At 49.2% G+C, this 13,170-nt stretch overlaps 4 protein-coding genes across 4 annotated transcripts; 2 read left to right on the top strand and 2 right to left on the bottom strand.

Moving 5' to 3' along the window:
- Positions 1 to 21: 21 nt before the first annotated feature.
- On the bottom strand, positions 22 to 1,924 carry spp2 (spliceosome ATPase-activating subunit SPP2). The gene has a single exon (XM_032054720.1). It carries the CDS (start codon positions 1,819 to 1,821, stop codon positions 250 to 252), a length of 1,572 nt encoding a protein of 523 aa, XP_031912883.1. The 5' UTR covers positions 1,822 to 1,924; the 3' UTR covers positions 22 to 249.
- Positions 1,925 to 7,700, bottom strand: eaf1 (MYB and HSA domain protein). Its single transcript, XM_032054719.1, has 5 exons — positions 7,345 to 7,700; positions 7,118 to 7,261; positions 4,003 to 6,911; positions 3,791 to 3,948; positions 1,925 to 3,733 (listed from the first exon to the last, which is right to left on the bottom strand). Exons 1-5 carry the CDS (start codon positions 7,386 to 7,388, stop codon positions 2,603 to 2,605), a joined length of 4,386 nt encoding a protein of 1,461 aa, XP_031912882.1. The 5' UTR covers positions 7,389 to 7,700; the 3' UTR covers positions 1,925 to 2,602.
- Positions 7,701 to 8,034: 334 nt separating this feature from the next.
- On the top strand, positions 8,035 to 10,207 carry BDV38DRAFT_101791 (putative 60S ribosome biogenesis protein Mak11). The gene is made up of 2 exons (XM_032050853.1): positions 8,035 to 9,191; positions 9,248 to 10,207. Exons 1-2 carry the CDS (start codon positions 8,250 to 8,252, stop codon positions 9,851 to 9,853), a joined length of 1,548 nt encoding a protein of 515 aa, XP_031912881.1. The 5' UTR covers positions 8,035 to 8,249; the 3' UTR covers positions 9,854 to 10,207.
- Positions 10,208 to 10,418: 211 nt separating this feature from the next.
- BDV38DRAFT_101772 (translation initiation factor eIF2 subunit gamma) lies at positions 10,419 to 12,252 on the top strand. The gene is made up of 3 exons (XM_032050852.1): positions 10,419 to 11,022; positions 11,087 to 12,073; positions 12,138 to 12,252. The coding sequence occupies exons 1-3, from the start codon at positions 10,499 to 10,501 to the stop codon at positions 12,166 to 12,168; spliced, it is 1,542 nt and encodes a 513-aa protein (XP_031912880.1). The 5' UTR covers positions 10,419 to 10,498; the 3' UTR covers positions 12,169 to 12,252.
- The last annotated feature ends 918 nt before the right edge of the window (positions 12,253 to 13,170 follow it).

Below are 13,170 nucleotides of genomic sequence, written 5' to 3'. Positions count from 1 at the left end.
TATGTAATCTTGTATACCATCTTTTAGGTTCAGTTGCTACTCCCTTCCCTCTACATTAACTAGGCACAAGGATGCTACATCATACCATGATCATTGGTACTTGGCATCGGAGACGAACCATTGGGATAGAATTTCATATCACTCTACGCCGCAATGCCAGTGGTGGTGATATCAAGCAAGGTATCCAGTACATTTGTATCTTAACATGTCTATAAATGAGGGTATCGACAGGATCACAGACCACGAGTATCACCTGTCATCATGCCTCCGTCTCCGGTAAGAATCACGGTCACTGTCTCGATCCCGGTCACGATCTCGGCCATGTCTGCTTGATGTATTGGACGAGTGTCTGCTAGAGCTATAGCGATCACCATCCCGGTACCTACGGCTCCTTTCTCTATCTTTCTCCCGCTCACGGCTGCGATCGCGCTCGCGGCGACGTTCGCGGTCACGATCTCTATCGCGATAGGACCGGTCCTCCCTACTGTTGCCATCGTCATCGTCATATCTTCGTCGTCTCGAATGACTCCTGTCTCTCTGGGAGGACCCCGTTTTCCGCCTGTCATAACGATCATCATCGTCTCGTTCGTAATCACGGCGCCGGTAATCCCTATCCCGGTCTTTGTCACGTTCACTCCTTTCAAGATTGCGATCCCTTCGTTCCTTCCATTCATCGTCATCTCTTTTTGACTTCGCCTCTTTCTGCAAAACTGCAAGTTCCTCCTCCGTTATGGACTCGCCCGTCTTCTTATTCCGCATCATAACCGGCATATAAACACCCTCTGTGTTGGTCTCGCCTTCTTTGCCGTTTTTCCTAGCTCCTTTGCGCATTGCAGCCTTTCCCCAGGCACCAAGCTCTGCCTCTGCCCCCTTGCCTCCCGATGCGTCCTTCGCCCCGATACCCAGAAAGCCCGGCCGACGCTCAGGAATCCGAGGTTTATCAAGAACAGCGGAGGAGCCGTATTTCCCCTTTCCAACAGCCTGGCCTTCTTTCCAGCCCATTCCTCGAAGTAAAGCGGCACCAAACTCTTCTACAGGTATCGCATTATACTGATCCAGTGTCGCTGACTCGGGCCGAGAAGCAATATCAGCCTGGAATGAGGTGGTCTCATCGTAGCGTCCCCCACTCCCATCTTCCTCGTCCACCGGTCTAGACTCAATGACAAGGTCCGACCGTCCCTCCGTCTCGCCTTTACTCTCACGGATAAGCGCACGAAGCGCAATTTCATCTTGTGTAAGCGGCTTCTGCTTTTCCTCATTAACAGGCTCTGCATCTTCCATCGGCTTATCGCTCGCTTCATCCTCAGCATGCTGCTCCGTACTCCGCTGCTGCGCAAAACTGAGACCGTAAGCCATGCTCGGGCTATCCGTCTCTGTATTCTCCCCAGCGACCTCGCCTCTCTTAGCAGCTTCCTGTATCGCTTGGACCTCCTTCGGGAGCAGGTTCTTTCCCTTAGGTTTCTGGCTGACGCCGGGCCGATTCCGCCAATTATTGTTGCTCGCGACCGGTATAACTAGCTCGCGCTTTTCATCCTTTTTATCTGCAGATACGGCGGTTCCTGTTTCTGTATCGAATTCTGTGACAGCTTCGTGCACTGGCGCTCTTTCTTCGTCGGATTCATCCTCGTCATGGAGATGATGAGGTCGGCGCGCAAGCGTTCGGCTGGGGGCGTCGGTCCCCCGAGTAGATCCTTGGAGGTTGAATGAGGTTTTCTTGGTCTGTCCTTTTGAAGCTGATGATCCTCCGCCCAGCGATAGTGAGAAAGGCTTCGACGAGCCTTGCGACCGCTCGTGGCTGTCTCGCGGCGGGTGTGAAGACATTGCTTTGAGTCCTGATTTTGATCGCAACAATCAAGTAAAATGACACAAACCCATACCAAATAAGGCGCAAATCGTGACTTGAATCTTCAGCGACGAAGATTATTTAATGTTTCAGCTTGGACCGTGGAGAGGTCGCATTTATGAAGAAAAGCGGTATGGGTGGCGATGCCACTTTTTAAGCGCGCGCTTAGCTTTGAAGCTCCCGTTTCAGAGATCAGGTGCTCTATGAACGGATTTTCTATGGATGGAAGATATCGTGGAAGTGAGATAAAGCTAGTCGTACACTCATAGTCATTGATGTCTTTTCTAGATATTGTATTTCACCCATGCCAACCAACTGTCCAAGTACGTATGTGTACTTTCGTATCCGTCTTATCAATACATGTAGTACAAAATGGGGAGGGGGGAAACAGGGTACGAAGCAGAATCGTGGCTTGGATATGGTTCCAGCCAATCGTGAATCGTATGCCAATGCATGATACCAAAGTCAATGCTAGAATCTAGGAGGTGTGTAAGAGTTTGGGGGAACGTGACGCGGGGCTTGGAAGTCAAAGGTGGTTAAAAGGCAGGAGTGATGAAACAGAGGCGAAATGAAGGGGTATGGAAGGTAGCATAATATTGCACGCGGTTGTTAGAAAGGCTAAAAGGTAGAGACATAGGCCGGAGGATATGGGGAATCAATAAAGAGATAGAGGTCAGAAATATTTACAAACGAAGATTAAAGGGACAAGTGTAGTAGATCAGATCAGCTTATCACCAGTGCTTCTGAAGCCTAAGGAGCTTAGCTGCTAGCGGTTTGAGCTTGTGGAGGGTTTGGGCTCTTGTTCGAAGTTGGTATGGGACCACCCTGGGCACTGCCACTACGTTGAGTCTGCGGTGTTGCGCTGCGACTCGGTTGAGGGACAGCCCCATTCATGGCCGGCGAGTTTCCAACACCCACTCGATTCTGTTGAGCAGTTTGAGGAACCCGCATCATAGGCGAGTACCCTTGCGTTTGAGGCATCTGTATCCCGGGGCCACCATTCATGCCGTTCTGAGGAGATTGAAAGTTTCCATCTTGCGACATCGGATAATTGGCCTGGGCGGCTCCAATATTCCCAGCAGCTGCATTTATGGCCACCTGAGACATTCTCTGCTGCTGGTACTGATGCAATCGTTCGGTGGCCAACTTATTCACCTGCTCTGCGGGCATGCCCGGATGCGTTCTCTGAATTTGATTTTGCAAGCTGCTAATGGTCGGTACAACTCCACTCGACAACAGATTGGGCTGTCCCATGCGGGGTGATGGGGTAGAGACTCCTTGAGGAGTAGCGTTGTGAAAAGATGGGCTTTGCATGCCACCCCCAGCCTGGAGAGCTGTCATCATGGCGGGATTGTTCGGTGTCCCATTAACATTGGGTACATTCATATTCGGGGAATGAGAACCCTGGCCCACAAACTGCTGCTGATTGTGAAACTGCTGCTGGGGTTGCTGTGGTTGAGGTTGCGGGTTTTGCTGTTGCTGCCTAGATTGTAAAAGCCGTTGTTGCTCTTGGAGACGGTTGGCTTCCCGAATGACCCGAGTGTTGTCTGGGGTGGTTTGCATTGGCATTCCAGGTCGGGTGGTAGTTGTCTGTTGCATTCCGGACTGTGGCATCATTTTCATGGCCATGGGATTAGGGGGCATGGGGCTATTCACAGGTCCGCTACCAGGCATTGCTTGCATATGGGGCCGTCCCTGGTTGGCACCAACGCCAGGCGGTATTCCATTCGGTATTCCATTCGGTAGCCCGTTAGGCATCCCATTTGGAGTATTGGTGGGCATAGAGGGAGTTCCAGGGTTTTGAGGCATAGCATTTGGAGTTCGACCAGGAGCATTCATCATTGGCTGCTGGTTAGGCATTTGCCCAGCACGCTGAGCCGCCAAGTTCGCCTTTTAAAATCCTGTTAGCAATAAACCCGCATTTCGTGCATGGGTTTAAAAACTTACCCTCTGTGTGGCTATCATCTGCTGCCGGTATTGTTCCTGCCTCTCCTGCAGTTTTAGCTCTCGCTCGTACTTGAGTCGACTAAATTCGGCAGGCGTCGAAATAGGGGGCTTTGGCTGGTTTGCTTCGTTGACTTTTCTCAATGATGCTAGTTGAGAAGCTGAGAAAGCGTTAGTATGGCGCATATTAGATTGTCAACCTCATGATTCCATACCGTGTTGTTGCTTTTGAAGCATTGTCTCCCGCTTCTTAGCCAACTTGCGCATGGCATCGAGCAAAGCCAAATGCTTCGAGGACCGTCTCCGGTCAACCCGGACAGGCTGCGTGGTTCGCCTACGGACTGGGGGTAATGACTGTGGGTTGTTATTGCCTTGCTGCTGTTGTTGCTGTTGCTGCTGTTGCTGGGCTGCTTGCTGCTGCGCTAGAACAGTACGCTGTGCTGTCTCCAGCCTTTGATGGTAAGCCCTGAAGTATTGTGTCTTCGACATATCGGCAGGTAGCCCCTCCAGACCAATCCAGCGTTCAAAGCATTCCCAAGGAGTTCGCCTCTCCGCTCCAGAGGTGAATTGTGACGAAGGAGTTAAACAGCTGGAAATCAAAGACCAGTTGTAAGAGTACTCCTTTACAAGACGGCGCAGTTCATCATCCTCTGCGTATGTCCACTGAGATGACTGACGGGACTCAAAGAAGCCAACAGAAGGCATAGGGTATTCAGTTGGAGGCCTAAAGGTATGTCCCGGGTGAATACGATCACGTATGTGTTTGTTCTCAGGTCGGAAGAGGGCAACATTTGTCTGCTCTGGAGGCAGGTCCAACATCCCTTGCTCTGGATCGGATTGGTACTGCGAATAATCATAACGACTACGTTTTCGTGGCGGTCCATCGTCAAGGAATGCTATCTTCCCAGAAGCATACTTTGAGACTGGTAGAATCTCAGTCTTCCACACAGCATCCGGAGGTTCTTTGAATGTCGGTAGATTGGTTTCTGGGGTAATCCCAACTGGAGAGTAGACTGGCAGTTCATCCAGAAGCTTTTGAGCTGCCGGCGTCATATCTAGCGAGAATGTGAATTCATCTGAACTAAGGGAGAATATTGCTGCAGGAGCAACCGTATCATGTAAATCATGACGCGGTTCGTCATTATAGCCTTCGCTAACTGAGTCTTCTTCTGTTGAAGGTACTAGGTCTGGAGTCGGGTGAGACATTCCCAGCATTTCATCTCCGATCTCCTCTGGCGGCGACATCATGTTAGTGTCAGGTTCGACCTTCTTCTCTAATTTGACTGGAGTCCTAGCATGCACACGAAGCAACGACCTGTGTTCTGGCTGGCTGTTGACATACTCGGCGCACCAATCTGCGCAACTTTTTGCCGCTGCGATCTTCCATTTCCTTTCTTCGCGAAAATCAGTGCGCATCCATTTTATGTGATCCAGAAGAACATCCCAGTGCGTCCCTTGACGCGGAGGCTCTAATGAGCGCTTCATTTGGCGCAATGGCCACCGGTTTGCATTTTGAAGCTGATAGATGCGGCGAAGGGTGCGACAATCCATCTGTTCTTGATATTCAAGGTGATGATTTGCGGTGGTTAAGGTTTTATGAGCAGAGGCAAGGAGAGTACTGAGGCTTGTCCCTCGAGGGGGGCTATAAGCCTTACTCTGGAACAAGGTGAAGAGATAATCCCTTTCCTCATTCAACTTCGCTAGGTCACCTGTATGCTGGCGGACAAGATCCATGGAGTCGGCTTGGTCTTGCAATTGTTGCTGCTGCTGCTGTTTTGGAAAAACAACTGTAGAGAGCTTGCTCCTCTCTCTTTCCCGTGCCTTCCTGTCCTTGAAGCTTAGTCTTGCTGCCGAGTCACTGGAAGCCTTGGATACAGCTCGTGTCGTCTCTGCGGGTTTCTCGGTAGCAGAAGTTTTATCGGGTTGGGCCACTGCCGGTTTTGGGGCTTCGCCTAGGATTTCAGAAACAGATTTATGCCGAATAGCGCCGGAAGAGACTCTGGTTGTCATTCTTTCGGGCTGTACTGGCCCAGAAACAGTTTGCGTGCCCTTTTTCGGTGCCGAAGTTGCTGGAGTCAGTGCTTTAGGTTCTACCGCATTCGAAGGTTGGACCTGTTCAACTTGATATGACGCAGGTACCTCGTTATCCTCTGTGGATTCGACCACTCCATCAGGCCTTTTTGATACCGGCACTAGGGGTATATCTACCGAAACTTTTTCCTCTTTCAGCGAATCTTGAACACCTGTCGGTGCCGCAACGCTCTCCTGGAGCACTTCATTCGTCGAAGGCTCATCGGTACCACTATCCCCGATGGTTTTCTTTGCGGCCAGCGAGCTTTGGCGGAGCGATTGCGCCTCTTCTAGTCGAAGCTGCTCATCTGGCGTGGATGGGACCAGGATTGGAGCTACTTGTGTAGGTTCCTCAGGCTTAGGGCTCGGTGCAATCTTATCGGTGGGCCTAGTTCCCTCCTCGGCAGGGCTCGTCTCTGGTGATACAGCAACCGGGACAGGAGTATTGTTGGAATAAGGACCGGCAGAAGACACGGGAGAAAGAGGTTGTTCATTGCGATGAGCCACTCGACTGAGCACGAGAGACGGTCGTTCATCAGGTTTCTTTTGGCCAGACGACACTTCAGCGGGCCCGGAAGGAACCCCAGCAGTTGGTGTCGGCTTGGCCAGGCTCGGTGAGACACTAACTTCTGTAGAATCATGGCCTTGGTTGCTCTTGGGCGTTCCTGGCACCACAGAGATTATTTTTTGCTCAGGGGCTGGCGATTCGGTTAGTGCAGCGACTGGGGTGGATGCATCGAGACCTGGCAGGCCTTCGGGAGTGACGCCAGGCGCAGGCTGAGTAGGGACTTGGGCTTCTTGTTGCTGCTGCTGTTGTAGTACGGTGCCAGGAGGTTTCTGTTCCGGTAGCGGCCGGGGCGATGATGTTTGTTTACCGACATCAGAAGCAGCCTGAGAAACACTAGCTTCTACACCCGCCGGAGGACTGATAGGAATGGCATTGGAAGCTTTCGATGGTTCTGGACGTGACTGCACAGCTTCCTGGTACTTGCGCGATAGAATCTCTGCATAATTAGGTAAGGGTGGAAGAGTAGCTTCATCAAAATAGCGACCTCTTCAGAAGTCGATCAGCAATTGCGACCAATTGAAGTATATAGTATTACATGTGATCGAGCACACTGATGTGAGAAAAGAAAGAAAGATTATAAATAAAATACAATAAAGAAAACCCACATAAGAATCGAAAGACAATATTAAAGGGAAAATAAACAAATAAATAATTAAAAGATATTTGGAGGGAATAGTGGTTGTAAGACTTACTTGGAAAGATCGTTGGCGTCGAGGAACGCCTGTTCTTTCTGATGGTATAGCGAGTCCGCGGACGGGTTCTCAGTCGCGCCCGCGAAGCCTACGGTCGCAAAGTAGAGCTCGCTCAGTTTGCGCTTCCGCGACAACAAACAACGTCTGAAAATTAAAAGTGAGCGATAATTCGATATCGCATGAGCCAGTAGAATAGAATGGATCGCTGGGAGATAATAATTACTTACGCGATCTCATCGTTCTTAGACCGAAGGAGCTCTTCGCGGAGCATCGAGTCTATTTCGGGAACACAGCATCCGATTAACGCGCTAAATTAAAAAGGAGTGGGTTGAGCGAAGTCATCCAGGTGGAAAAAATCGCTCAGAAATGATGGAAAGGACGTGGTTGTGTTGTTATGGGATGCAGAGTATCAAGACGCGCAAAGATTAGACTTGAAGGGATTTTTGGGGGTGTTAGTAGTGATGAGACTTTTGCACGGATAGTATGGAGGGAGTTTTTGGTTGGTTGGTTGGGGGAGCAGAGAGGGAGTGTAAGTAAAGTGAGCGTGTGGTTCCGGGAACAGGACAGCGCGCGCAAAAGTGATCACTGGTAAGTACTAGTAGTAGGTATGGTATTGTTATCGAGCGAAAAAGAAGGGGCCCAAGTCCTTCCCCCAAGTCTGGTATGCTACCCAGTTTGAAAGAAAACACATTCGCTGTAGCCTGAGGCATGCCTCGTCTCCCCTTGCCTTCAACTAGCCGACTTATGTTGACCTTTTGCTGTAACAAAAAAAATAAAAATAAAATAAAATGAAATGAAAGTAGTAACAATGATGAAAGTACTGAAATGAAAATAAGAAAACATCATAAATCTCTTATTTTTCTACTCTTTCTCTTCCCTCTATTTCCCCCTTTGCCCTTTGGAATTTCCTTCCCTAAGGCACCCTACGGGCATTCACCCATCATTGCCGCATTTAGTATCTCGGCACCTCAGGCATGATCCTCCTAGTTTACATACCGCCTAATGCATCCGATAATGTCTGGCAGAAAAAAAGTTGCCCGCTTTTTTTGTACGGCTTGCATATCTACATCTTGAAAAAATCATTTGTCATTGGTGAAACATCAACCAACAATCATCTTTAGGATTCCAGATCATGGCCAAGCGCAAGAGAGAAGAAGCAACCAAGGATGCTCAAGTCTCGAGCCAACAACCATCAAAGGTTGTCAAATCAACTATCAGTCATGAGACTCGCTCATCCTCTGTTGATTTACCGGCCGTCACTGTGCAAATAATCACTGGATCATATGAACGGGTGCTGCATGGTTTCACTGCTGCCATTCCCCCGTCTTGTTTCTCATCCAGTGATGAGAAGGAGCCTTCCGCTCAATCATCCGCAGTACAGTTCGTTGATACCTTCTTGTTTGAGGCTCATGCATCCGCTATCCGCTGCCTCGCCTTGTCTCCTCGACCAAATGCAGATTCGACCGAGGAATCACCAAAAGTCATTCTGGCGAGCGGCGCAACAGATGAGACTATCAAACTTTATTCTTTGTCGGCCGCGCCTCTTGAGGTAAATGAGCAGTATCCCTCTATCCCGACTCTCGCGGGTAACAAAATCCTCGAGAATCCGAAGAATCGAGAACTGGGCACATTGCTACACCACTCTTCGAGTATATCTGCTCTGCATTTCCCATCGCGTTCGAAGCTTTTGGCTGCTTCAGAGGACAATACTATCTCCGTCACCCGGACTCGCGACTTTGCCGTTGTATCTACCATTAAAGCTCCCCGCCCGAAAGTTCAAGGGAGACCCAGCGGAGACACAGCTCCTCCGGGAGGATCGCCGTCTGGTGTCAATGACTTCGCCGTGCATCCTAGTATGAAACTGATGCTTAGCGTGGGGAAGGGTGAGAAATGTATGAGGCTTTGGAACCTGGTTACCGGTAAGAAGGCTGGTGTGTTGAACTTCAGTAGAGAGATTCTACAGGCAGTTAAAGAAGGCAAGTGGAGTACTGGTGAGGGAAGGAAGATTGTCTGGGACACTAAGGGCGAGGAATTTGCCGTTGCATTTGAGTGGGGAGCTGTTGTCTTCGGAATTGTGAGTGATTTTTCTACCTTTCGGTCTATGATGCAAGAGTCTAACCACGTTCACAGGACTCGACCCCAATCTGCAGGATATTCCCGAACCCCCGGAGCAAGATCCATCAAATGAAGTATATCAACAAAGACCCATCTGCTGAGGATGGTGACGAACTACTCGCTGTCTCAACAGAAGATGGCAGAGTTATCTTCTACTCCACCAAAAAAGTTCAAAAGCCACAGGAGGATGATGATTCGCCTATCCCTTACGCCGAAGCCGTTGCTGAACTTGGTGGCAAAGCGTCTGGTTTCTCGGGGAGAGTGAAAGATTTCGATGTCCTAAGCCTGAAAGATGAAACAGCAGGCCCCCAAGACGGTTTTTTGGTGATCACGGGCAATAGCGAAGGCGTTATACGCGTATGGTATGTACCTGGAGAAGACCTCACTGGCAAGGGAAAGAGTGGAAAGACCAGTAAAACCAAAGACGAGAAAGCTTCAAAAACCCCTCAGGTGGGTAAATTTTTGAATGCTTATGAAACCGGAAACCGGATTACCTGTCTTAAGGGCTTTGTGATGCTGCCTTCGGAGGACCCCTCGAGCCTTCTTGATTCCGAGGAGGAATTCGAAGGCTTAGACAGTGACGAGGAAGAAGAGTCTGAGAGTGAAGAAAGCGATGCCTAACCATTTGGATGTCAGTTGATTATTCCAGTTTGTCATGTATACCCTACGATTTGTTGTTAGACTAGAAGAATGTAAAAGAAAACCAAATGCTTGTCAGAAACGATTGTCTAGCACCTCCAACCGCGCTTTTATCTTTTTCTTCTCCTTGACTATAAACACAGTCCTCTACGTAGGTCTCTCGGGACTCGGGAGATGGTGAAGTGGTGTCATCCACCACGGGCTGGAAAGAAGAATAGACAAAGTGAATGATAGAATTAAAGCGGAGGATCCACTCAATGAAACTGAAGTAATAAATAAAAATCAATTGCAGAGGTTCCCCAATCAGTTCTATAAAATTCACTCGCTCATTCGATCTCAATTTGAAAATTGAGTCAACTGGCGAGGCGGTGACTCAGAGCGAGAAAAAAAAAAAGGCCCAAGGGAACGCCTTTCACCGCCCTACAACGCACTCACTCCACTGCACAAAAGAAACAAACCCCACTGAGTGGCCGACCCAAACTGCTATCATATCGCCTCTGTTCCCGCAAAGCTGCAATTTTCATCCATCACCACGCTCTCGACCCTCGCCGGTTTTCTACTCACCCCACATTACCCTTTTTCTCCTTCCTCCGAACTGCTACTGTATTTGGGTCTAACATAGCAATCATGGCTGCCAACGGCGATTTTTCCGATGATGAATCCCAGCCGGGATCCCCCATGCTGAATGCGAACGGTCATGATGATATTGAAGAACAAGAGCCCCTCGACCAAGAGGAGAAGCCTCTAAAGTCTGCGATGAAGAGCGTGCCCCCTGTTTCTCAGCCCAAGCGGCCAGAGTTGCCCGAACAGCCAGACCCCGCTACCCTTGACCTGTCGACCCTGACCCCTCTGTCGCCCGAAATCATTGCGCGCCAGGCCACTATTAACATTGGTACCATCGGACACGTCGCTCACGGAAAGTCAACGGTGGTCAAGGCTATCTCAGAGGTTCAGACTGTTCGTTTCAAGAACGAGTTGGAGCGAAACATTACAATTAAGCTGGGTTACGCCAACGCCAAGATCTACAAGTGCGACAACCCCGAATGCCCTCGCCCAACATGCTTCAAGAGTTTCAAGAGTGAGAAGGAAATTGACCCTCCATGTGAGAGAGATGGGTGCACAGGTCGTTATAGGCTGTTGAGACATGTCTCGTAGGTGGCTCCCTCTACTATACTGCTATTCAGCGCCGTTTGCTAACGTTTTTGCCCCCCTCAGCTTCGTCGACTGCCCCGGTCACGATATTCTGATGAGTACCATGTTGTCAGGTGCCGCCGTCATGGACGCAGCTCTTCTTCTGATTGCCGGAAACGAAACTTGCCCCCAGCCCCAAACGTCGGAACATTTGGCAGCTATCGAGATTATGAAGCTTAGCCATATTATCATTTTGCAAAATAAGGTTGACCTAATGAGGGAAGAAGGAGCTCTTCAGCATTATCAGTCAATTTTGAAGTTCATCCGTGGTACTGTTGCTGATGGCTCTCCTATTATCCCCATCTCCGCTCAGCTGAAGTACAACATTGATGCTGTCAACGAATACCTCGTTTCCCACATCCCTGTCCCTGTCCGTGATTTCACCGCTTCGCCACACATGATTGTCATCCGTTCATTCGATGTGAACAAGCCTGGTGCCGAGATTGATGAGCTGAAGGGTGGTGTTGCTGGTGGTTCCATTCTGACTGGTGTGCTTAAGCTTAACGACGAGGTGGAAATCCGTCCCGGTCTCGTGACCAAGGACGAGAACGGCAAGATTCAGTGCCGCCCCATCTTCTCGCGGGTTGTTTCTCTCTTCGCTGAGCACAACGACCTGAAGTTCGCTGTTCCTGGTGGTCTGATCGGTGTCGGTACCCGTGTGGACCCTACTCTGTGCCGTGCTGATCGTCTTGTCGGTTTCGTCTTGGGCCATCGCGGACGTCTGCCCGCCATTTACACCGAACTGGAGGTCAACTACTTCTTGCTGCGCCGGTTGTTGGGTGTCAAGACCGCCGATGGCAAGCAGGCCAAGGTTGCTAAGCTGAGCAAGAACGAGGTTCTGATGGTCAACATCGGTTCTACGGCCACCGGTGCTAAGGTCGTGGGCGTCAAGGCCGATGCCGCCAAGCTGAGCTTGACCAGCCCTGCTTGTACTGAAATTGGCGAGAAGATTGCCATTTCTCGCAGAATCGACAAGCACTGGCGTCTGATCGGGTGGGCAAACATTGTTGCGTAAGTAATCTTCCTGTTCCATCATACGTCTTTCCTGGATGATAGAGATCTAACTGTGTGATAGTGGTAACACCCTCGAACCCATTCTGAACTAAGCGAGCTATCATGTGCGTGTTTATGTAGCTTGACCTGATTGAGCCAGCTGGAAGGGGAATGGGGAAAATCTAAACTTCTGGTTCCTCTGTTCCTCAGATAACAGGCCTTGAAGGGTTCAAGCTTCATGGGGAATCTGCCACAGGAATGAAGGCATCTGGTTTTACCCATGAATAGAGAACGCGGGAGGACCAATCGCCGTCCATGCTTCTTGGTAGGAGTGTCAAGGGGAAGAACACTTGGGATTTTCCGCGTTCGCGGCCTATGCAAAGGATCCCAAGAACCAAGAGCCCATTTAGTCCAACAGGGGATGGATAGATTTGGGGGATAAGTTGTTACGGATGGAGTAGAATACTACTTCTTTGACGTGTGTTATGACGCTGTTCAGTGGAAAAATTTTTCTATGTTCATTTTTATTACTTATTTCTTATTCTTTCTACTTGCATGAACCTATGTAGGGGCTACTTATAGGGAGATGACGAATGCAATGAAAAAGTAAAGCATTGGGTAGATGATTAAATGTCGGGACGATGTGAAGGCCTTGTCATATACTTGCTCTGGTTATAATCGGTATATTTCATGGTTAATTTCATAATAGACACTATATCCATATTTCTACCTATGTAGCATTGGATTGGGAGATATTTTCCCCTAAAGGGAATACTAGGGATAGTACCAGAACAGCCCTATATAGCCATGATGGCAGGCTACGGAGTCTCTTACTCTCATTCGATCCCGTCTTCTCGTTGATCAATCAAAGTAATAAATTCAAATTCGTAGTTTTAGACGTAAACACGCTGGGGGTATAGCATTTGATATACTAACTCTGGCCTCGGTGGTCTCTTCATCTATACCAGCCCTCCTATGCTAAATCTAGTAGCAGTAATTTATTGATTGAACTCGGTATTGTTGATCATTGTATTCACAGGCAACTACATTAGGTAAATGACATACATAGTTACTGTACTTACAATGAATACATTCTTGGTTCCACCGTATTAAAA

Source organism: Aspergillus pseudotamarii (assembly GCF_009193445.1).
Source record: "Aspergillus pseudotamarii strain CBS 117625 unplaced genomic scaffold BDV38scaffold_31, whole genome shotgun sequence".
Taxonomy (NCBI): domain Eukaryota; kingdom Fungi; phylum Ascomycota; class Eurotiomycetes; order Eurotiales; family Aspergillaceae; genus Aspergillus; species Aspergillus pseudotamarii.
Note: the sequence above shows the minus strand (reverse complement) of the source record. Positions and strands in the feature narration are given on the sequence as shown.